This window comes from Eupeodes corollae, chromosome 3 (genome assembly GCF_945859685.1).
Source record: "Eupeodes corollae chromosome 3, idEupCoro1.1, whole genome shotgun sequence".
Classification (NCBI taxonomy): domain Eukaryota; kingdom Metazoa; phylum Arthropoda; class Insecta; order Diptera; family Syrphidae; genus Eupeodes; species Eupeodes corollae.
The window spans coordinates 66,080,425-66,105,914 of NC_079149.1; the positions used below are offsets into that span (position 1 = coordinate 66,080,425).

A 25,490-nucleotide genomic window follows, 5' to 3' on the forward strand; every position below is an offset into this window, starting at 1 on the left:
CACAGTTACATACACCTAGAACCGAAGGCTGCAAAGACGAAATAGGAAACATCATAGTGGAACCGCAGTCAATGCTGGGGATATGGAAGGACCACTTCTGCAGATTGTACAACGGCGACGGCGAACCGAATTCCGCTGTTAGGCAGGATAATCCATTCAACATAGACAACGAAAGCCAACAATCCCGTCCTCCCGACTTAGACAAAGTAAATATTGCCATATCTAAGCTGAAGTCTAATAAAACCACTGGGGCTTGAATGCCGAGCTCTCTAAAGCAGGCGGAGATAAGTTGGTCAGGAGCATACATCAACTTATCTTTAAGTTATGGTCGGAAGAAAGTATGGCCGATAAATGGAACCTCAGTATTGTTTGCCCGATCCTGAAAAACGGAGACCGGGGCGACTTTCCATTACCGCAGCACGAATTTCTTTTTGAATATTAGGGCGAGGAAACAACTTTAAGTCAAAAAAAAAAATATTTTCTTTTTCGGACTTAACCCTAATTTTTTTCTATTGCATTTTTTGAGCCTAAAACAAGTTTTTTTTTTATTGATAGCACGGCGTACTTACATCTAGGTATGTAAGGGGGGCATGCTGCCCCCTACTTGGGGTCACTATAGGATTTGGGGTGGGTGCGAGTTTGGGTATATGCAAAGTACTTTTTCATTTGAGCACTAAAATAAAAAAAAATTGCCAAGAAAAAAAAAACAAGTATGGCAACACTGAACAAAAAATAGGGATGAAATGTCAAAATCAATCATTTTTGTGTGTGTTGTATGTAAAAAAGTGAACTTTAAAAATTAATTAAAAATAGAAATAAATGTTTCCTCGCTCTAAAATTGCTGTAGTTATTATTTATTTGCACATATCTATCGAATAAAAAAAACCGCGAGTCGAAATTCGTGCTGCGGTAATGGAAAGCACTATCTTTCATAAGTCTGTCCAATTACTAGCATATGCTGATGACATTGACATAATCGGAAGAACTCAGTGTGATGTGTGATGTCAAGGGGGCTTTTGTGAGTATTGAGGAAGAGGCGGCAAAAATGGGTTTAAAGGTTGACAAAGTACATACATACATGCTGTCGTCAAGAAAGGACATACAACACCGACATCTTGGTCAAAACATCACCATCGACAGACGTAACTTTGAAGTAGTCAAGGACTTCGTCTACCTCTGCTCCGCTGCAAACGCATTAAAAAAACACCAGCGCTGATATAAACGTAGAATAACTCTTGCTAACCGCTGTCTGTTTGGACTAAGAACGCAATTAAGTGGTAATGTCCTCTCTCGAAGGACCAATCACCAATGTGTTGCTATATGAGACCCTTATCATCCCCGTCCTGCTATACGGTGCAGAAGCATGGACTATCACAAAAGCGAATGAAAGCACCTTGGGTCGATTCGAGAGAAAAGTTCTTCGTGTGATCTACGGTCCCGTATGCACCGAAGGGGAGCTGAGTTCTGTTAGAACCATGGAACACCAGCCTCTGGAAAATCCTTTCTCGAAGGACCAAAGTGTCGTTATATAAGACCCTCATCATCCCCGTCTTGCTATACGGTGCAGAAGCATGGACTATGACAAAAGCGGATGAAAGCACCTTTGGTCGTTTCGAGAGAAAAGTTCTTCGTGTGATCTACGGTCCCGTATGCATCGAAGGCGAGTGGAGGAGAAGATGGAACGACGAGCCGTAGGGGCTGTACAGCGATGTAGAACTAGCCAGAAGGGTAAAAGCCCAACGACTAAGATGGCTGGGTCACGTAGAGCTCATGGAAATAAATGCTCCGGCCCGGAAAGTCTTCGAATCCACACCCACAGGACAGCGCACAAGTGGAAAGTGACCTCACCCAACTTGGAGCGTGAAACTGGAGACATCTAGCTAGGGACTCAGCTAGATGGAGAAGTTTGTTGGGTGAGGCCCTAGTTCACACTGGACTGTAGCGCAACCTTAAGTAAGTATGTGAGCCATGTGTTCTTTCTGATTGTTGTTCTTCTCTTCTGTCCTTCTGTCTTGTATTAATGTCTTGTGTTGTTATCACCTTACATAGTCTAGTCGCTCAAGTTGCTGTGTTATCTTCTCTGTACATTTAGATTTATGTGCTGAGTAATACATATGTAATGTAATGTAATGTAATGTAATGTAATGTAATGTAATGTAATGTAATGTAATGTAATGTAATGTAATGTAATGTAATGTAATGTAATGTAATGTAATGTAATGTAATGTAATGTAATGTAATGTAATGTAATGTAATGTAATGTAATGTAATGTAATGTAATGTAATGTAATGTAATGTAATGTAATGTAATGTAATGTAATGTAATGTAATGTAATGTAATGTAATGTAATGTAATGTAATGTAATGTAATGTAATGTAATGTAATGTAATGTAATGTAATGTAATGTAATGTAATGTAATGTAATGTAATGTAATGTAATGTAATGTAATGTAATGTAATGTAATGTAATGTAATGTAATGTAATGCAATGTAATGTAATGTAATGTAATGTAATGTAATGTAATGTAATGTAATGTAATGTGATGTAATGTGATGTAATGTATCAGCCAGAAGCAATGAAAGGGCTACCAATGCATCCAGAAAAAGTCACAGTTTGGTGCGGTTAATGTATTTAAAGAAAGAGTATGCCAAAACAAAGTACATACATACATGCTGTCGTGAAGAAATGACATACAACACCAACATCTTGGTCAAAACGTCACCATCGACAGACGTTTAACTTTGAGGTAGTCAAGGACTTCGTCTACCTCTGCTCCGCTGCAAACGCAGAAAAAACACCAGCGCTGAGATCAAACGCAGAATAACTCTTGCTAACCGCTGTTTCTTTGGACTAAGAAAGCAATTGAGTAGTAATGTCCTCTCTCGAGGGACCAAAGTGTTGCTATATAAGACCCTTATCATCCCCGTCCTGCTATACGGTGCAGAAGCATGGACCATGACAAAAGCGGATGAAAGCACCTTGGGTCGCTTCGAGAGAAAAGTTCTTCGTGTGATCTACGGTCCCATATGCATCGAAGGGGAGTGGAGGAGAAGATGGAACGACGAACTGTACGGGCTGTACAGCGACGTAGACTTAGCAAGAAGAGTAAAAGTCCAACGACTAAGATGGCTGGGTCACGTAGAGCGCATGAAACCAATGCTCCGGCCCGGAAAGTCTTCGAATCCGCACCCACAGGACAGCGCAGTAGAGGAAGACCGCGGATCAGGTGGCGCGCACAAGTGGAAGGTGACCTCACCCAACTTGGAGCGCGAAACTGGAGACATCTAGCTAGGGACCGAGCTAGATGGAGAAGTTTGTTGGGTGAGGCCCTAGTTCACACAGGACTGTAGCGCCACCTTAAGTAAGTAAGTAAGTAAGTATGCCAAAATTGAACTTATCGAATTGACTATTTGAAGCGTGCAGTCAAGGTCAACATTGGCCTGAAATATTCTTCAAATATTAAATCAAATGGACCGTACTATCGATTCAAAAAAAGATTTCATAAATTTGTCTGAATTGTATGTGCTTTCTTTTAAACTATCCTATAGCTTTTAAAAAATCACCCTATATAATCGTATAACGGTTTTTTTTCTAGAGTTATATATAATCTAAAGTTGGCTATAGGTTTTTAACTGGTGGCTATTTTGTTAGCAAGTGGTTTATATTTTAAGTTTGGTTTCGTATTTCAATATGAACAGACATTTACCGTGTCATGTCCGATACACGGCCACAAATGTAGAAAAAAGTAGGTCATCAAAAATTCCAGATAAGAATTTATCTGAGCCAAAAATCAGGTTTAAATTAAAATGCAAAAAATCATCTTTCGAATAAAGTACATTTTTTTCATTTCAATTTAAAAAAAATTGTTTTTGTTTTATTCTATTTCAAAGTTTGAAAAAATTCTCTCAGACTAAAATTTAACACAAAAACAGCCTTGAAATAGAACAGATCACTAAGAGAGGCTGTAAAGCTATAATGTCGAAATTTTTCCATAGAAGAATTCAAATTTCGTAAGTCCAGAAAATATAGTATTGGAAACTATGTTATTTCAGTCATGTTTACGAATATCTATCTATACATGCTGTAAAAGACATGGTCAAACATCTAAGTAATTAATTCATGAAATTTTATGAATTGACTATTTGGCCAGATAGACAACAATAACTGTTTTAGTCCAACAGGAGGATTTTTAAGGACATTGGACTGGACACTCCATTCCAATAAAAGAATTAAGAGTTTTTTTATTTGGACTTTCTAATTATAATTAAGCTCTTGTTACCAAACAAGAAGCTTTTTGTTTCTGTCAAAGTTGATCATTACTCAGATATTTTTAGAATCAATCATGATTTTTTATTAATTCACTCAAGTTTGAAGTTTTCTTAACTTAAAAGTTGACAAACTTTAGATTTTCTCAACTTCCTAAAAAGTATGAAGTTACCGAAGGAATTGACTTACAAAAAACATTGTATTTTTTTACTTTGAGATATACATTCATACTTAAAAGCGTCTACTGTAAAGTGATTATTTTCCAAACCCCAATGTTCATACCTTGGAGCCCTTATTATGAATAACAAATAAAACATGCGAATCAAAGCAAACTTTTGGGAGGCTCAATAATAACATAAAGAAATGTTTTTAGCTTAAATTTTGTACTTTTTGCAAGTTCTATACTAGTGATAAAGTAATTTATACGCTCAAAGCTCATTTCAACTCTATAAATATTTCTGCAGTTAAGACAAGGAAAATAAAAACATTCATAAAAGAAAAACAACTGAGAACGCAAATGTGATTGTACGTCATCATGAAGAGCATTTGATAGAGTTCTTCACCAAGCTCTCTTATCGAAAATGCGTGCTTTTGGTATTAATGAATCTCTTCTTCGTTGGATTAGAAATTACTTTTCTAACCGTTCATCTGTATCACAGATCACCTCTTATGGAATGATCACATATTCGATATTGCCAAAAATGCTGCTAGGTGCAGCATTCATCCCCTTCTGATCTGGCTGTAATTTACAAAGCTTTCATACATTTGAATATAACTCCCATATTTGGGCAGGTGCCCCTAAAATGATAGGCGATAGAACTATAACCGAAACAGTTACTTCACTTGAACACCGCCGCAATGTTTCATGCCTTTCGTTGTTCTACCGATATTTTTATAAACAGTGTTCTGTCGAATTAGCCAGTTGCCTTTCCCCCCTCAAACAATTCAGATTCTCGTATTTCTAGGAATGCACATCAGTTTAATCTTGAGCTCAATTTCGGACGTACTGCCAAGAATAGAGATTGTATTTTTAACCACTTATCGAGAATGTGGAATGCTTTACCCAACTCTGTTTTCGCATCCCAATTCAATATTCAAAATTTTAAAACCATTGTGCACCGATATCTCCTCTTTCATCCTTCCCTATTTTCCTATTACTCGCAATGTGTTTAACCGTAAACGTGTTAAGGGTATTAATATCCCCTTGAGTACATGTACTTTATAAATAAAAATCGTCCAAAAAATGTAAAACGAAATTACTCTAAACAAATTAATTTCTGGAACCATACCTACATCATATAATTTTTGTTTTAATCTAAACTGGCCTGATAAAAATATTTCCACGTGAATGCATCCATCTCATACAACACTTACTGCCAACATCAGAATAACAAAATAAAATGTCAAAGTCATAAAATCACGAATGGATAAGGAAATGAAATTGGAGAAAAATTAAAATATCCAACAAAGATCAAGAAACAAGAATCAAGACTCCTGGAAAATCTTTTAAGGATTTGGCCTAGAATCCAATTAAATTAAATTTTTTCAGTTAAGTTTAAAACAAAGTAAATTATCTCTTTTTTAAGTGTAACAAGAAATTTTTGGTGATAAGAAAGAGAATAAAAACCCAAATAATAAAAAAACACCTATTGGTGTGTGTCCACGGTCGTGGTTTGGCGAAAGAAAATAATTTACATTCGAAGCACAAAAATGTTTTCGATTTTTGTTTGGACAACCAATGGCTATATTTGAACAAAAACACGAACGAAAAATCACCCTCGATGACACCCAACAAATAAATTGCTTTATAGAAACGGCCCAGACGGTGAATGGACATACGGTAAGTTTTTTCTTACCTTCTCTAAGAAAATATTAAAACATAGGTACCTACATTGGTGCTCTGCTCTGTTGTTGTTGTCCAGCTGCAGTTAATTGTCATTAATTAATGAGTGTGTTTTATTTATTCAAAAGGAGTATCTTCTGCGCCTGCAACGGGGACCATTAAAAGAAAATAGTTGGAAAATCTTACGCCGCTACAATGACTTCGCTGAGCTTAACAGACATCTGCAACCTTCTGGTATTGTATTGCCGATGCCCGGTAAGAAACTCATTGGTAACATGCGCCCCGATTTCATAGCTGAACGGCGTCAACAACTGCAAGAGTACATTGATACAGTCCTCATGAATCCAATACTAGCATCATCGCTGCCGGCGAAGCGATTCGTTGACCCGGACAGCTATTCACAATCATTTCACGGTAAATATTCAACATGTCTTTTTTTTATTATTCACTATAGATTGAAATTAGCTGAAATCAAAAGCACGATTGGAATTAAAGTTTAAAATAGATCTTTGAGTTTGACGGCAAAATGATATGACGAATAATAATAATTGCTCACATTGATTAAACGCAAATGCGTTCAGTTAATCAAATATTAAAGAACAATTCAAACAAAAGATTAATGTACATAAATATCTCTCACAGTACAGCAACAGCGAGTTCAAATGAAATAAATTAAATTTATAGAACAAAAATACCTACGTTTTCGTATTATTTCGGTCTTTAAATTTTAAACTTGTTGATTGTCCATACCTGCGAAGCATATTCAAGATGAGGACGAACATGGCAATTATACAAAGAAAGGGTAACATAGGGATCATTGAACTCCTTTGCCCAGCGTTTTATAAAACCAAGCATAGAACTTGCCTTATTAACAATAACATTAATGTGATGTGTAAACTCTAAGTTGGAACAGAAATGTACACCTAAATCTTTAAATGTGGAGACACGACAGAGTTTTTGGTGTGATATACAGTAGTCAAATACGTTACTGATTAGTTTTTTAGTGAAAGTTATAGTCTGGCATTTTAAAGGGTTGAGTAAGAGGCTATTTTTCCCACACCAAAATGTGAAACTATCAATGTCGGCTTGTAAAACAATACGATCATGGTTGGACTTTATTATTTTGAAAATCTTCATATCGTCAGCAAAAATGAGAAGTTCAGTTGAGCGTAGACAAGACGATACATCGTTAATAGACAGGATGAACAGAAAAGTGCCAAGATGGCTTCCCTGGGGAACACCAGATTGAGCAACAAAAGGTTCAGAATGACAATTTCTAAATTTTACCTCGTAGGATCTGTTTTTAAGGTATGACTTAATCCAAGCTAAGAAAAATGGTGGAGAACCAAGATACTTAAGTTTAAATAAAATAATTCCGTGGCTGAGTTGGTCAAAAGCTTTAGAAAAGTCAGTGTATACACAGTCAACTTCATAACCTTGTTCTAAAGCGTTTGAACATATGTTTGAGAATGTGAGGAGATTAGTAACGGTTGACTACTTTGTTTAAAACAAATAAGGTAGTAAAAACATGAATTTTATCAAAATAAAGCCAAAACGAATTGTTCAAAAGAATAGGCGTAAACAAAATAAAGTATAAAAAACTAAAAAAAAATATTCAATATTAAGATTTTTTCGTCAGTATTTTGTGGAAAATCCTTTGTTTTTTTATAATTGCTGCACATCTGCGTGGCATTGAGCTTACAAGGGCCTGACAACGCTCAACTGAAATTTGGTTCCATGTTTCCTGGACTGCGTCCCACAACTGCCTCGAATTCAAGGGTCTTCGTCGAAAAACACCCTTTTTCACATCTGCCCATACATTTTCTATGGGATTGAGGTCAGACGACTGAGCTGGCCAGTCCATGACCTCAACCCCATTGACCCGAAACCATTCCTTGGCAGACTTACTGGTGTGTTTCGGGTAGTTGTCTTGTTGAAATACCCATCTAACCGGCATATTCCAACTCGCATAAGGCAACATCACAATGGGGCCAACACCAGCATATGAGAAACTGCCCCATGCCATCACTTTAGCACCTCCATGCTTTACCGTTTTAATGGTGTACCGAGGCTTAAACTCGGAATTTTCTGGACGTCGGACGTATTGCCTAGAGCCAGTTGCACCGAATAAAACAATTTTGGTCTACTTGTTTGGCTACATGTTTTTTTGTAAGCATCGGCACTTTTAGTGGACTGCGAGCGAAAAGATTGTGTTCCAACAATCGCCTTCGTATTGTTACGCTACTTACTGCCAGTCCTAGATCTTCCTGGATCATCTTAGAGGACGCAAAAGGATCCTTTTGGCTGTAGCAAACAATACGTCGATCGTCATTTTCACTCGTTTCTCGTTTCCGTCCCCGAGTTTCGACTTTTTTTTCATATTTTACAGCATTGGCGATCATTTGGTCAGAGCACCCCAACATCAACTTTATATCCTTATAAGTTTTTCCTTCATTTCGCAACTTTTTTATGATTTTCCGTTTTTCGTCGGTGCAGTGCTTTCCTCGGCCCACTAAATAACCAAACTTGTTTAGGTATTCGATATTCCAACTATTTAATATTCCTATTTTAATTTAGTTACTTACTGTTTATTTTTTTTAAGTTTTTGATTTTTTTTTTACGTAAAATATAACTCACACTCCTATTATTTTGAATAGCCTGATTGAGAGTAAAGATCATTTGATCTCTGGTTACAAATGTAAACGGTTATGAATTGCAAACCAGTTCATTGTTTTATCATCTTTAATGTCCCGTTATACTTACCGGTAAAGAAATGGGCTGATTACCAGTATACACATGGTAAAAAAAAACACTTGAGCAAATTTTGTAAAAGAACTCCTATTATTTTGAACACAGATGTACCTATTATTTTGTTGGGAAAAAAGTAATAGAAACAAGCTTTGTGTTCATTCTTTTAAAGACATAAAAATGTATTTGTGAGGAGTAAGAAAATAAAAACAACACAGATAGATTAGTAATAATGTATTGCTTAAATGCAATATTTTTTTAAAAATATAATCATGGGAAATAATGATAAAAAGTAGACTTGTTATTATTATGCTGTTTCATTCTGGAAAAAAAGATAAAAACAAAATTAGAATGTTACTTTTTTTGTAGCGAGAAAATTACTTAACGGTAAAAGTATTTCAAATTCTTTGAGTATTTGGTAGTGGCACTCTTATTATTAATAACTGCCTCCACTGTTCGCCCCATCGAATTCACCAATTCGGCACATGTCCCTACATGTATGGAGTACCATTCCCTTCGACCACAACTCGTATTTCTTTTTGGATTTACAATATCCGATCCTTCGCTTTAGGATGCCCCATAAGTGTTCAATTGGGCAGGGGGATTGTGATGGCCATTCCATAAAATTGATTTTGTTTTGTTGTAAGTATTAGTTAGCCAATTTGGAGGGGTGCTTCGGGTCATTATTTTGTATGAACTTACATTTGATTGGCACCTCCTCTTCAGTTAATGTTAGCATAACTGAATTTAAGATGTGGGTATAATCCACATCGAACATCTTATCTTTGATCCAAAATATTGGATCTACACTATTATATTCCCATCACCGTGATTGACTGCCTTCGTTGTGTATTTCGAGTTAAACTTCTTGTCTTGGCCTTCTCATATACATTTTTCCATCGGAAGTAAACAAATTGATATTCGTTTCATCAGAACACAAAACTTTATTCCAATAAAAACGGTATAAGTGTTTATTTTCAAAGGGAAGTCTATGCATTATATTTTGCTTCGTTAAAAAATGCCACTTTTCGTGGACTTCTATTTGTTTTTATAAGTTGTTTTCTTATTGTTCTAGCTGTCACTGATCAATTAATTTCAAAGAGTTATCTTTAAAAAAAAAATGGTTTCTTCTTACATATTATTACTATAGTGTATCAAAACGCGAAGAAGTTTATCTTTTTCTTCATCTTGTTTCTTCTTTAGGCGTGAATGTGAAGTTTTAAATACTTTTTTCTTCGAACATCGTTTTTCCAGCTTGTCTTAGTTTTTTCATCACTTCGCGTTCAAAGGGAGCATAATGTAATCCACGACCCATATTTATTAAAATTATAGATGACTTTTAAAAATTTTAGTTTTTAGTATCGAATACAAAACATCTAACAAACTTATAAACAAACTCAAAACGCATACCAAAAAATTGATCCTTACGTTAGAATAACAGTTAAAGTAGGTTGTTTCTATTTTTTTTTTTTCAGACGAAACCCTCATTGGCCTCGAACTTTTTACCTTTAAGTGAAAACAAAAAGTTGTGTCCACAAACAAATTTTGCCATTTGAGAGCACTATTAGGTACAATTAAAATACAGAAAGACTAACAACAAAAGACTTACAGTCTTATTCAATAGAATCCGTTAAACTGATAAATAGTAGTGCATAGAGATTTATGTAGGCTTTATGTAACGTTGCGAAAATTGCCATTAAAAAAAAAATTCTGCTATACATTTTAATTATACAATGCTTATGTCAAAAAAAGTACCAAAATGGAGCAATCTATTCCATTTATCTGTCATGTTTGTCGTAACAAATAAAATATAAAAATTTGTGTTGTGGGTGGAAGAACATCCTGGAAAACAATTTTCAAGTTATAAAGAACTTCTAAGGCTATAATAGTTGTTTTGGCATTGAGCACCTCATACCTGATAACAAAATGCGGAATCTTTACTTCTAGACGCCAAAGCATCTTTCCACCGTGCTACGAGTAGGTATATTATCGTATAAAAGGGTACCCACTATCCCCAAGCAGACGACCATTGAACTCCCCATTATCAAATCTCTGTTTAATTCTGCTTTCCCTAAAAATTCGTTAGTAATGAGTGCTGTTTCTCCAGTGGCAAACAATGTCATTAATTTTTAGGGATAATTCGCATATTACTTGAGTATTCAGCAAGTAGTACCCTTTTCTGTTTATATAATACTGTCCTGATGGGCCAACTACTTTTGGGATACTTGGCATACCATCTTTGGAAACTCCCGTATTAGAGAGAATTTGTTCAGAGTTCTTAAATGGGCCGAAAAAGAAGAAAGAAGTTTTTTTTAATGAACAAAGGTCTTTTGCTAGCTAATGCTCTTGCTACTCGCGTAGGTTGGCTAAATTCGTGCATGTCTGTTCCATCGTCTTGAATCTATAAACTATATTTAGTACAAACTTACCTCGTTCCTTCCACAATATCTTATTGCAGCCATTATATCTATGGGGATTTGGCCTCCTCTATTGTCGCTTCTGAGGTCCGAATGGATAATTCCGATTATTTGTATGGTATTCTCTTTCGAACATCTATATTTTTTTTTAATTCTTCGGGTCTTAGTAAATTGATTTGAACCTTTTTTTAGTTATTAAAATCATTAATAACCGAGCTAAACTGGAAAGGAATTATTTTTACATAACTTTATGTAGGCTCTATACAGCTCTTTTAAATAAGATTGTCAATAGTTAAACAAATATTGTGTATCGAAAATGATAAAGACACTTGTTTTTATTTTTTTTTCCAACACTGTATTTACTTATGTTAATAGGTTTAATGTCGTTTTCCAAGATTAAAGTGGCGACTTTCGGAGCATGAGTATACTACTGATATTTTTGTTTGTTTTGGGGGTCTCAATTGATCACGTTTAAATAATATATAAAACTACTTTTTTTGTTAATTGTTTTTTGAATCACTGTACACGCCTGAAACAACTTTTTTTAAATGAATACTACGATTTTTAAACAGAGATGTACACAACCCCCTGTACTTGGTACACTATAACCTTTCACACATAATTGCACACTCACTGTTTATGCGCTGAATCACCTCAGTAACGGTTTTTTTGTCAAATGAAAACATTAATTGTATTACTAAAATTTATTTATTTATTAAATTTACTAACATTTTTGTGGAAGGTGAAATCGATCAATAGACCTTCATCAAGTAAAGTGCACAGAGGTGCTCGAAACCCACATCAAGGGAGAAAGCAAGCCGGGGAATGAGCGGGTTGAGGATTTAACCCAGCTCAAATGTGTCATTTGTTGAAACCAGGGGCACCCGGCTAACTATAGGTTCAACAAATGAAAAAAATACCAGGCCATTCAAAAAGCCGCAGAAATTCGAACAGTTCGATAGGCTCCAACTCAATAATTCGTGGATCCCAATTTCTCTTACTCCCAAATGGTGTCAAGGAATGGGCTCTACCAACGGTTACCCAAAGGCCCCCGTGCCTATGGCACAAGAGGTGCAGCCTGACATTGTAGCCTTGTTGTTGAGCATTCAAGGTCAACTAACAGATCTGCAAAGTCAGATAAGAGCAAGGCAAAAGGGTAGATCATCTTTACTCTTTGTTGTCTGGCCTGCCGCAATGTAGACCATAATAGGCACGAGGCCGGATACGCGCCGAAAAATCCTAGCTGTGAATGTAAATTCACTGATTAGGATTGAACGAAGAGCCAACATGTTCCAATTGTTAAAAGACTACAGTCCCGATGTGTTTATGGCTAGCGAAACCAAGATAAACAAACCACAAACACAAATTGAATCATAAAAATTACAATAAGAAAAGACCGGCATGCACGACTCCACTCAAGGTTTCGGTGTCATTCTCTTTATACGAAAAGGCATTAATTATAAAGTCATACAAAAATGAATTGCGAAAGCTCAAGACCCTAGAAGTTTGCGTAGTAAGCATACCTCTCACTCAAGGGAAGCGGTTGTATATGACTGCGGCTTATGCGGCTGGAGCTCCGCAGTTTACTTACTTTGCTTCAGAACTCCAGATTCTTTTTAGGGAACTTAAACTGAGCTTGGAAGAAAACTATTTCAGTTTAGCCGGTGATTTGAACGCAAAACATGAAGATTGGAGAAATCAACAAAGTAATGAATCTTTACAGCGTTGAATATGGCGTCGACCTGCTGGCTACTGAATAGCCATAGTATCTAAGAAGCTGATCATTTCTGGATCTTTTGCTGTACGACACCAGACTGACAGTTACAGATAAAGTGGGTATTCACCCTCGAAACTGCTTACAGACAGTCGAGTACGACAGTGATCACTGCAGACTAGCTGCTGTAATGCAGATTCCGAACGAACGCGTGGAGTTGCAACACACTCTTACAATTACGGTAAGATGAGCTGGGCTCGTTTAACAAACGCCATAGCGAGAGAACTTCGTTCGAGTGACATAGCCCCACCAAACAACAGTTACAACAGATGGTAGGCACAAGAGTGGCTCACTGACAAGATTCAAAAACTTGTACAGACGGCTTACAGACCCACACGACTTGGAGGTTTGGAGACTGAAGTCGTCAATAAAAAATGTCAATCTGTTGATTAAGAAGAACTACAGGTTATCAATTAACAAGTACTGGGACCGCAAGATCCGGTCAGTTAACTCCAATGAACCTAGTATGTTCCCTAAAATCAACAAGATATTCAGGAAAAAGAACGATAATGACCTTCCGTGGTCTGAAACCCCAAAGAACTGAGGAGAACAGGGACGTACTCAGGACAGCGCAAATAGATCCAGAAGAAGCCATCTTTGACGATGACTTTTATATAATTGAAGATCCGAAGGAAAAAGTGGAGGTGGGTTAGCATTCGCCCCAACCAGAACCTGGAAAACAGAGCCCTACTTAATCACTTTTACCTTCGAAATGATATGACACAATGGCGATCTGAGAACCGCGGTTTCATGCAGTTCAATGACATTCCTTGGCAAATGCCATAATCGCTGAGTAGTGACTAAGGTTGAGCTTCAGCTCATCTTCAACTCAATAAAAACCAAAAAGTCAGCAGGTGTCGATGGTATATCTAACGTTGTACTAAGACATTTACCGATGGAGGCAATTCAATAATGCACTGAATAATGCTTATTATCCAGATAGTTTTAAGAATAAATCAATACAAATAAATTATAAAAAAAAGAAGTAAAGTGCAGTTATTAAATGGAAAGGATTATATATGAATTATTCAGTCGTTTATTAATATTCATGTTAACTAGGAGCTGGAGCAATTTTGAAGGCAAGAAAAGTTTTAACGAAAATAAATTGCGCTCAGTAGTCAGTGCATATATTTCCCGTCCATTGTGGAGTAAGCCCTGTTTTTTTATAGCAAATTGCTGTTCAACCAAGTTCAATATCATCCGATTCTGGCCAAAAACAAATGTCAATTATTGCTATTACTCCTTTTTAAAGGCTTTAAGTGGTAAGATTAATGTTATGTTTTTAAATTAAAAGTGGCTGCTAGCAGGAAATACCAATTCACTTAGATCAATAGTAGGCCCGTTGTGATATCACATGCGTCTTAATATCGACCTTATTCGTTAAAACCAATTGGTGCCAGCTATGAGGCGTTTGAGAAGATAAATGTTGTTATTAAAAGTCTCCTAAGTGGGTCCTCGTCTTTATGAGTATAGAAGGTGAGACACTGTCTACTCTTGTTTTTCGTCCATGCAGCTTCTTCTGCAAAAATCTTTTACAGGATTTTCAGATCGAAATGCATACCTATCTGTAAGGCAGCGTTGTGTGACGATACCTATAACGGCGGTTATGTAAAATGATTTTACATAATTACCACAAGTGTTGGTATTGTTAGTTCATCTGTGGCTTTCAAGTAGCTAAGGGTATACCGATTTAGTCTAAGGGAATGCACGCCTCACTTACCCCATCATCAGTTTTAGATCCATTGAATTGCTTAGTCTTGCAAAATAGTCATGAACGGGATGTCCACTTGGAAATTCTTTGTTGAATTGTGAATGGATGGGCTATGTGGTCGGCGTTAATATTTAAAAATCTTTATATTATGTATTGAATTTATGGAAATTATTTAATTCCTTTATATATATAGATCAAGCAGTACAAAACGCATCATTATGTCTTCGAACGGAAGGACATTATATATTGGGACAAACAATGGGCGCAATTGGATGGCGTCTGAGAAAGCACTATTTTAAAGTGACTCCTAAGCCACCTGAGAAATCTAGCAGTAAGCATTTGGTGAAGAGCGGATCTCAATCGCATCAAGCAAAGCACTTTGCTTCATCTAGTAATGGAAGTGGAAGTCTAGACTCAGGCTTATACGGACCCGGCGAAATAGTACTAGAATGGATTGAATTTGGTCCAGACAAATACATGGATGACAAAGAGATTCATAGTGTTCTAAAAAGTTTTGTTAGTTTGCAACATCATTATATTGATCCCATAATCTATGCAGCGTCCAATGAAAACGGCTGTGTTGTTGTAAGAAAGTAAGTTTCAGCTTTAAAAGTATTCTATTGATCATAAACTAATACCAGAGTGTATTTCTTTGCTTTAGATTCCACAAGCAGGGTACTCTCAAAGACATTCTTTGTATGTCAACTCCGAAAAATCCTTTTCTGAGCAAGTACGGAAACCCAAAGGGTCGAACTACGCTTTCATTGAAACAAATTGCTCTTTATGGACGCCAAATACTGGAAGCTTTGTCTTTTTTACATTCTAAGGGAATGCCTTATGGTAAGTTTAGACCAAATAGGCAAAAGGATGCCCAGAGAGGTGTCATACAAATATTTATACTGTACTTCTGTTCTCAATGTTAGGACACCTTCATTCTGGAAATATTGTTATTGAAGACGATTGCGTGAGGTTGTTGGATATTGAAAACTATGTTTTGGGAGTCCCGGCATTCTATCGCCCATTCTTTGTTCAGCATAGCAAACTTCATTCAGCTGAAATTATCGATGTTTACTGCTTTGGACACGTGCTGTTCGAAATGACTATGGGTTATCCACTACAAGAATCTGTTGCTCGTCAAATAAGTGATTGCCCTGAAGATTTAAGTAATATATAAAAAGCTTACAAGAAACGCAGCTCTTTTATATATATTTTTTTCTAATTTTTTTGCAGAAAATGTATTAGAATTAATTTTGTCAAAAGAGGCTTGTCGAGCTGGTCTTCCGACATTGGATCAGCTTATAGAGCATCGATTCTTTACTGAGCATGTTCCTAGTCTACGAGAGCTTACAAGTCCGGTTGATGGTCCCAATAAACCACATTTAAAATTATCCGTTAATGCCAAAGAACAAATTCGCATTGCCACTCAAAAATGTGAAAGTCGATTAAGAGATGAACAAAAATCTGTAATATATTTAAATTATAATTGTTTCGTGTTTTTTTTTATAACACATATTTTGTTTAAGGTAAAGAACCAAAAACGTCTGGTACGTGTTCAAGAGCTGATGAGTTCAGAAGAAGAGCGCAAAAAGTCTAAGCAAAAGGCGGTAATTATATAATTACTATGTTATGTTTTGTTATATTTTAAAATATTGTTTTTTTTTTCTTTGAAAAATAGAAATTAGAACACAAACAATCAAAACTCCGGCAGCAAAATTCACTCCAAGCAAACAATTGTAGAGCGCCATCTTCTTCTAGTGGCGGCGGTGGGACCAGTGGAAATGTTGGTGCTTTGTCTATTCGAGTATGTCCATTCAATAGATCCGACAGTGTTTTGAGTGTTAATGTATCAAACGACACAGCTTCAACGCCCCCACCGTCTTCAGGAAATAGCTGTGAGTAACTTTTAGCTTTACACCTAGAGTATGTTTTAAAAAAGTAATAATTTAAAAAATATTTTTGTATTTATTTTGTGAGAAATTATTACCAGCGGTTTTTTAATTTTCAATATTTTCCATTAAATTCAATTTTTGATATTGAGGAAAATTGAGAGCGCAAATAATTTATGGGCCCAAAGTTAATTGTCCGAATTGTGTTTTTATTAATAATGTTGCGTACCAACTTCAGCCACAATATGGTTTGTGCTCTAACACAAACTTAAACTTCATGTGGTTAAAATTTACGGTATATAAGCACATCATCCACTCATGTTTTTTATATCGAAGTCCAAATCTGGACAGAAATTCAACTTTTAACGAATTTGATGCTCTGTCTGACTCCATTGAAAGAATTGTTACCCATTATCCTCACACTAAAAACGTCATTGCGGGCGGTTTCAAGGTACAGAATTCTTCTTGGCTTCGTTATTCTGGCAAGTCAACACCGGAAGGAAGGTATGTTGCGGTCTTTGCTGAGTTGAATCAATTAACTCAGCTTGTCGATGAGCCAACTCGAATCCCTGACGTTGCAGGTCAATCCGCCAACACCCTAGACTTGTTTCTTACTTCTGATCCTAATAAATACACAATCATTGTATTACCGCCTTAAGGCACATCAGACCATTGTATCGTATCTGCAAATTCCTCATGTGTAAAAAACCCAGTTAAAGAAAAAACTCCTATGATAACTGTTTGGCAATATGAGAAAGCCAACTGGGACGGTTTCAATGAATTCTTCAGGAACTTTAACTGGTCACTATGCTTCCTTGATAGTGACGTAGATTCCAGCGCAGGTATAGTTACAAATTTAATTTTTTGTGGAATAAGAAATTTTATCCCGAATATGTTAAAATTTATCAAACCCAAAGAGAACTCATGGTTTGATTCGAGCTGTAAAGAGGTAATTAGGATCAGAGATGTAAGTTTTCGGATTTATGAAGTCAACCCCACTGAGGAAAACCGGAATAAATTCAAACAAGCTAGAAAGACTTTGTAACGGCCGAATTCGACGAACCAAATTTTTGCATGACCAGAAAAAATACTACAATGTCCCGAAGGTAGTACAAATTTCTGGTCATTTGTAAAAGACATATGGAACACCACGTCATCCTCAGTTCCAACGCTCGTCTACAATGACATTCCCTATGTAAGTTCGATTGGTAAAGCCAGTTTGGTTGCAGCACAGATTGCTGATAATTTGACGCTATTAGAGAGTGTCTTGAGTCCTCCTGTTCTTGAGAACGTAAACGATTTTATGGGACAAATCTTTTTTCGCACTCGTGTAGTTGCAAGAGTACTGAAAGAACTTGACATACACAAATCTGCTGGCCCGGATAGTATTCCTCTATTGTTCTAAAGAGGTGTTCTTCGACACTGGTGAAACCACTGCGTAAGCTTTTCCATCTTTCTTACTCTACAGGTGTCTTTCCGAGCGGATGGAAAACAGCATTTGTACAGCCTGTCCCTAAAAAAGGCGAATCATCCTCCCTCTCTAACTATCGTCCAAAAGCTCTCATGTCCCCTCTTTAAAAATGCGTGCATTTGGTATTGATGAATCCCTTCTTCGTTGGGTTAGAAATTACTTTTCGGACCGTTCAATTCAAATAGTATTAAAAGAGTTCAAATCAGATATTCACAAAATAAATGCTGGTGTGCCCAAGGGCTCCCTTTTTTATAAATGATCTTTTGTCTCAAACTTCTAACCCACTAAATTGTTTCGCGGATGACAGTACCCTCAGCTTTTCATATTCGTTTTTAGATTCTAGTCCTTGTCCTTTGGATGTAGAACTTCAACGGCAGCGTATGATAAGCTCATTAAATTCTGATCTTAATAGCATTGTACAATGGGGAATCAAAAACCGTGTAGAATTTAATGCTTCGAAAACCCAATGCTGTCTCCTGTAGTTAAAGCGTAACCCAATCCCGATGCCGCTATTCATGAGCGGCACTTATAACGAACGGCAAATTTGAGAAAGCACTTTTTCATGACAAGAATTAGTCTTGGAGAATTTGTCAATTCCTCGCAAGAGGCAGTACCCGTGAAAAAATACTTTAGATGGCATAGGCAGGGGTCGAATCCAAGACCTCTGGCTTGACAGTCCGACGCACTAACCATCATGCCAGCGGCACTTGCATCCAGGAAACTAATCAACTTTCAGTACTCGGTATGTATATCGCACATCACCTCTTATGGAATGATCACATATTCGATATTGCCAAAAATACTGCTAGGTTAGGTTAGGTTAAAGTGGCTGCGAATTCAAAATCCACACACTTAGGCCAAAAGAAGAAGATATTTGATATCCTTTTTAGCTAGTTCACTAGGATTATCAAAAGAGTAGTCTCCCAGATGAAGTTTAGGTCTTAGTGAAAGAGCAGCGCAAGTGTAGAGAAGGTGAGAGATTGTTTCCTCTTCTTCCTCGTCCATACAGCTCCTGCAGATGTCATTTGAGGCTAAACCAAGTCGTATTGCGTGTCTGCCTATAAGACAGTATCCCGTAAGGACACCTTTTAGGGAAAAAATATGAAGTCTGCTTTGAGATAACAATTCTTTAGAGCGCTTTAGGTCCAGTGAAGGCCATATGAGTTTTGTGGCTGCGCATGTTGGTAAATTGTTACACCTAGAGTTTGTTATCGTAAAAGCTGTTTCATTTAAGCAGAAGGTTACACGTAGCTATCGGTATACCCACCTTCTCCCTTTCAGGTGGAATAGGTATGACGGTTCCATTTTTAGAGAGTTCATCGTCTCTACAATTTCCTGTGATGTCTCTGTGGCCCGGCACCCAACAGAGGTGAATGTTAAATTGCTGCACCATCTCCATAGGAGACGATCGACAATCGAGGGCCGTTAGAGATTTGGTTGAGACGCCTGACTGTCAGAGAAGATGCCGATATCAGAAGTGGATATTACGTTTTCTTTTAGCCAGGAGAGAGGAAGGCTAAAATTTCCACTTGGAAGACGCTACAATGATTAGGGTGGAAGAATGAGATGCTTAGATTAAGCTTTTCTGAGTACAAGTATTGGTCGAATGACCGATGTGTATAGCCAGTATGTTTTGCGAGGTTAAAAACCCCATTTGCTTCCTATGGCTTTCTTGCAAAGGAAAAGAGCTACTGTAGCTGTTTTAACTCTTTCCTGAATACATATTAGGTTTCCAACTTAATTTTTGTCCAATATCAGACCAAGATATTTGGCTTCATTAGTAAAAATTGGTGGTACACCTTTTATTGAAGGAGGTGCAATAACTGGGATCTTGCATTTCCGTGTAAAAAGGACGAGGTCTGTTTTTTGAGGATTAATACTAAGTCCGCAGTGATCAGCCCATCTAGTGAGCATATTAAGTGCGTTTTGGGGGAGGTATCTCAGTGTATTAGGATGTTCTTCTGTGACGGCGATAGCAACTTCATCGGCATACGCAATCACTCTATAGCCTTCCCTCTCAAGGTATATTAGCAGTTCGTTAACCACTATGTTCCCCCCTCTTAGAGTTGGTGATCCTGCTTTTTAGCATTAGATTCATCAACTCACAGAGTGAGTATTGAATTTATTCGTTTAGGGTCGTCATAGCAGAAGTGATAGCGGATGTGTCAACGTTGTTTAAAGCGCCCTCAATATCCGTAGTATATTCCTTTTGGTCTAGGGAGTATTCGATAGTTCTTACCAGAGTGTGCAAGGCTGTTTCTACCGATTTCCCTTTGCAGTAAGCATGCTGAGACATCGATAATCTCTTATCAATGCTATAACGTACATGGATATCAATCAATCGTTCCAGAGTTTTGAGATTGAATGATGATAGGCTAATAGGTCTTAGATCTTTAAGGTTGACATGCGAGCATTTGCCCGTGCCCATGCCAATTTTTTTTTGTTAAGAGACCTTGAGGAAAATTTAAGTTAATACCCGACCCAGGACTGTTTGTTGTATTAACAAATTGGGAGCTATCCGGGAAATGGTTGGATTTCTCGAGAGAATCTTCCTTATCCTTGTTGCCTCCGAGGATTCTTCTATGGAGTTACAGAAGGATCTCCATGAGGATCTTTTGGCTATTCTCAATTCTAGTTTATACTTTTTGAGGGATTCTTTATAAAGTCCCAATCTTGGGGGTGTCTAGTCTTTTTTCCATGATTGAAAAGCCTTATACAACCCTTCCTGAGTATTTCCAGTTCAGCAGCCCACCAATATGGTTTCTTCTTTCCCCGCACTTTAGTGAGGGGGCAGGCCTTGAGTCTAAGCTCAGACGTGCTCGGAGCTTCTTTTTAAGCCGCACTAGACAAATGTGGACTGCTTTACCCGGCTCAATATTTCCCAATCATTGCAAAATACAGGTTTTTAAAACAAAAGATCAATTCCTATCCCACTTTCAAAACAAGAAAGCCGCAATGATTTTTACTGAAAGAAACACAATATCGAGTGAAATTTTGAAAAAAGTGTATTCCAAGAAATATTTCAATTTTTTAACAGAAAAACAAAATGTTTTAGTATCAATAAGTCGATATGTTTTAAAAAAACACGATTAATTGTTCTCATTTTAGAACTAGAACGTGTGGAATAAGTAGATACAAATTGAAAATAATTTCGGAAAGAAATAAAAAATACGTCTCAATATTTGTGAATGTTTATTTCATCTCATCTTTTCTTAACCTACTTTCAACTATTTATACCTACTTAAATCTAAGGAACATGAGATAAGAAACTGACAAAAATAGAATACGTATTTCCACCACATGCTTTCTTTAGGTATTTGTGTGTACACATGTGTTCCTATCCTAACAGTATCTTATCCTATGAAGCTATGTACTACCACAAGATTATTTTTATATCTCTTGTGGAAATGCGCAGCTGCACCCATATACGGATCATGTTCATTTATGAACACAAATATTACAATTACAATATATTTTATTAATATGATACAACATTAACATTAATAATTGAATTAGTAACATTATAACACATTTGTTTTTAATATAGCATCTCCATTGCCGGCACCACCGCCATTACCACCAGCACCCCCCATAGAACAAGACAAGAGTGTTACCAATGCCAATGAAGATGGAGGTACTCGTTCGGTTTTATTGGAGTCAATTTCCAAGTTCAATCGGGGATCGTTGCGGAAAGTTCGATCAAATGATTAAAAATAAGTTTCTGTTTGAATAAAAACACCAAAATTTGGACCAAAAGTAGTTGAAAACAACTAACGAGTAAAGATATTTTTTTTAACCAAAAAATTGAAACTGGATGATTGACAATTCACAAAATAAACTAAAACGACTGCAATATTAAACATAAAAACAAATTATTTATTAAATCCAATCTCAATGCAGTAACTAAATCATTTGTTATTATATTTTTATTATTTATTTAAACTAATCTCAAGGCAGTAACTAATTCTTTTGTTATTATTTTTTTCGTAAATATTTTAACTTTTTGAGATAAAAATCTTTCTTTTTTTTATTATTTGCTCTACAAAATTATTTGAAAAAAATACTCTAAGGCTTTAAGCTTAAACTAATCATAAATAAATACATATTATATATTTACTGCACCAAAGTGAAGCTTAAGCTTCTTTGAGGAGGCATTCCAACATTTGATTTCGAATAGAATTCGATATCAATTTAACCAGGATACCTTTATAATACTATTCCAGTACATAATTAGAAAAACCAATTAGAAATAACGTCCTTAAATGAGTATATGAATTTTTAAAAATATGTTTACCAATGGACATGTCTAGCTTATTTTATTTACTGAGTTTCTTTCATTTAAAAATAACTCTTTCTTCTTAAATACTTTTAAAATTCATTCATCTAATTCATATTTTTTTTTCTTTGTTTAATACAAAAATCCTCGCCTTAACTTTTAATACAGCCAGCTGCAATACGTTAAAACTTATTTTTCAATACATTGGCATATTCTCTGAGCCAAAAATATTACTGTGAATTTTAAAAGTCTAGAAAATTAAAATATTTTTAGAGGAAATTTATGCAAGGCACTATTTTTATTAAATTGTCCAGTTGTGTCTATAATGAGTTATTATGAACTATAAATATTAAAGAAACAACAAAACTATAGTTAAGATGACTGTTAAATGTGTACACTAGTAGCTATATAAATGTAAGAACAATTTTCTATATACAACAACCTTAATGGATAATATACATTGTAAAAGTCATGTCCAAAAATTATACAAAACTAAAACATACATATATATTATACTATTCTCTCCCATATCGTATTTACATAACTACTATACAACTTACTTTTTCCACAGCATTAAAACATAAGTCGTAAGGTTCCAATGAATGTAAAATCTTAGAAAGAATATTTAATTCTACAGGATGTCTTGTCTATATTGTTATTATAAAATTAAACAATTATCGATGGTGTCTAATAAAACATCAATATCTGCTAATTTAATGTATTTTGGTGGTGTGTGTGCAAAAGTGGTAAGCTGTCGTGCGTTGTCGCCAGAAAAAAAGAGCGCATATCTAATTTAAGATAAATTTGATAGATCCGTTATAAGTTGGCATTCGCTTACAGAACAAAGTTGTGATATTTTACTATCCCCATAAGTATCAGTAGTTCTTTTAGAAGATGAACTAGCGGAGTTATTTATTAATAAATAGCCTTAAACTCGTTATACAATTTGTGTGGTTTTCGTGATATTGATCCATTTACAATTAGAACTAAGCACGTAGGTGAGAATATAAGGCGCAAGTTTTAATTCTTTCAAATTTAAGACCTTAAGGCAAAATTTTAAGTGTGATTTTAAAATTAAACCTCAGTTGACTCCCCAAATAATGGATTTACTAGACAAAATATCTTTTGCATTAATTACGGCTGAGAGACTAAGCCAAAAAAGCCAAATTGGTAATTCTTTAACCAAATCTCAAGCTTATGACTGAGTATCATTTATAGCTTAAAAAATTGTTCATATAAAAAGATGTTCGGTATTTTCTTATGATCGTTTGGAGGATAGGTCTTTCAATAAAATAAATTATGTACGTAAAATTTCGGTCTTATTAAAAAACAACATTTAACTTTTCAAATTAAACTGAGTATTTATTAGATTTGGGTGATAACATCTTCTTTCGTGTGTCTCAAATATATTGAAAATAAAAATTTTATCTGACGAGTTTCACGCATATTGTTAAAAAAAAGTACATAAAGTAAACACCACTTTTGCATACACATACTCAATAATACATCTTAATAATAAAACATCATAAATATCAAATTATAATAAACGTTCATTCATATATTTGCATGTCAAATATTCAGATGTTGTGTTAGCACAAAAATAATCTTATAGAAACTATCTTGTTTTTTTTTTTTTTAATATGTTTGCAATAATTTTTACAAAGTTAATAAAACTGTTACGTAAATGTGGTACAAATTGTTAATTTTTTACATAAACTACTGATTTTTGACCTTTTTACACATTTTCAATGATACGTATTTTAAAGTGCGATCCAGCTTAAAATTGCTTAAGAACAACAAATGAAGTTTTGGACAAAAATGTGAGAATATATTAAGAATATCAACGTTCATTTTTAATTTTCCTAAAAATTGTTTTATAATAATTACAGGGCTTTTTAGTTACTACTATTAAGAACATCGTGTTATTGACGTTTCAACGTAGCTAGCTGTCTTCAGTTCCGAACGCCAATTTGATTAATGTCCTATCCTAACTGCGTGTGCCACCTGAGCTGAGTCTTCTCTACTTCGCCGGTCCTCAGTTGATTGGATCCAAAGATTTTCCGGGCTGGAGTGTTGATGTCCATTCGCTCTACAATCTAACAAAAAGGCTGGAATGCAACCCACACTGATAACTTCCCATCCCGTCTGTCGATTTGTCTTACTTAAAAGTTTGTAGGTTTTTGGGTTGGGTTAAAAAAGCTGTTAGTTGAATTATTCTTAAAAACTTAAAAATTATTAACAATCATTTTCATACAAGGAAATAGTTTAGTTTGAAAATCTACTTTTGTTTAATAGATTTTTAGTCGAACAAATTTGTGTACCAATTTTAGTAGCATTTCCTTAATTTTTACAAATTTAATGAATGAAATTAATTTGAGAGATATCAAGAACCGAACATCAATTTTTATCAAATTTGCGTAATATTTCTTGTAGATTTAATTTTTCTTATGAAAAAACGGAGTAAGATTTAAAAAAAAAGTACTGAATATTGAAAACAATATTTTCTGTGAAATAAAAAAAGTTTGAAGACAATATTATTTATTTTTGAAAAGCTATTTGTGTCGAAATTCAATTTTTATCATCTTTGAGTAGTTTTTTATGTTTTTATTTTTTATAAAAAAAACTGTCAATTTGATTCTTCTAAAAATCTAAGCAGACGTAAAAAACGTTATTTTTCGTTGCACAAAATTGTTTTGGAGATAAAATCATATTGTATTTTTGTAGTTTTTTTGATTTATAAAAAACCGTTAGTTGGATTTTTTAAAATAAATATACTTGCTATACTTTAATTCTATTTACTAGACATTTGATTGTTAAGAAGAAATAAAACGCATACAATTTAATGTTTATGTTCAAGAATTTAGCTTTATTATAAAGAAATGGGTTTGTACGAGAGAATTTTCCTCTCGAAGCATCCTAAGACGTTATTATATTTGCTTAACAAGGTCCAACGTATTGTTATTTTAAGAGGTAATCAAATTACGACAGTTAAGTCGAACATTTTATGGGTAATGGTCACTTATTTTTAGGGTGTGAACGCATTTCTTTTTAATCTAACATACAAACGTACGTACATACATACTCCCTCACAAATAT

General features: G+C 35.3%; 1 protein-coding gene across 1 annotated transcript; it reads left to right on the plus strand.

Annotated features, from left to right (window-relative positions):
- Positions 1–5,713: 5,713 nt before the first annotated feature.
- LOC129952496 (PX domain-containing protein kinase-like protein) lies at positions 5,714–24,083 on the plus strand. Its single transcript, XM_056065096.1, has 9 exons — positions 5,714–6,108; positions 6,240–6,525; positions 14,955–15,354; positions 15,423–15,601; positions 15,685–15,924; positions 15,992–16,224; positions 16,285–16,365; positions 16,437–16,653; positions 21,666–24,083. Exons 1-9 carry the CDS (start codon positions 6,007–6,009, stop codon positions 21,827–21,829), a joined length of 1,902 nt encoding a protein of 633 aa, XP_055921071.1. The 5' UTR covers positions 5,714–6,006; the 3' UTR covers positions 21,830–24,083.
- Positions 24,084–25,490: the final 1,407 nt, after the last annotated feature.

Excerpts from the sequence above, each read along its gene's own strand:
- LOC129952496 (XM_056065096.1), top strand. The coding sequence starts at position 6,007 with ATGGCTATATTTGAACAAAAACACGAACGAAAAATCACCCTCGATGAC. Across the intron at positions 6,109-6,239 it reads AGACGGTGAATGGACATACG|GAGTATCTTCTGCGCCTGCA; the intron begins GTAAGTTTTTTC and ends TTTATTCAAAAG. Across the intron at positions 16,225-16,284 it reads TAAGAGATGAACAAAAATCT|GTAAAGAACCAAAAACGTCT; the intron begins GTAATATATTTA and ends ATTTTGTTTAAG.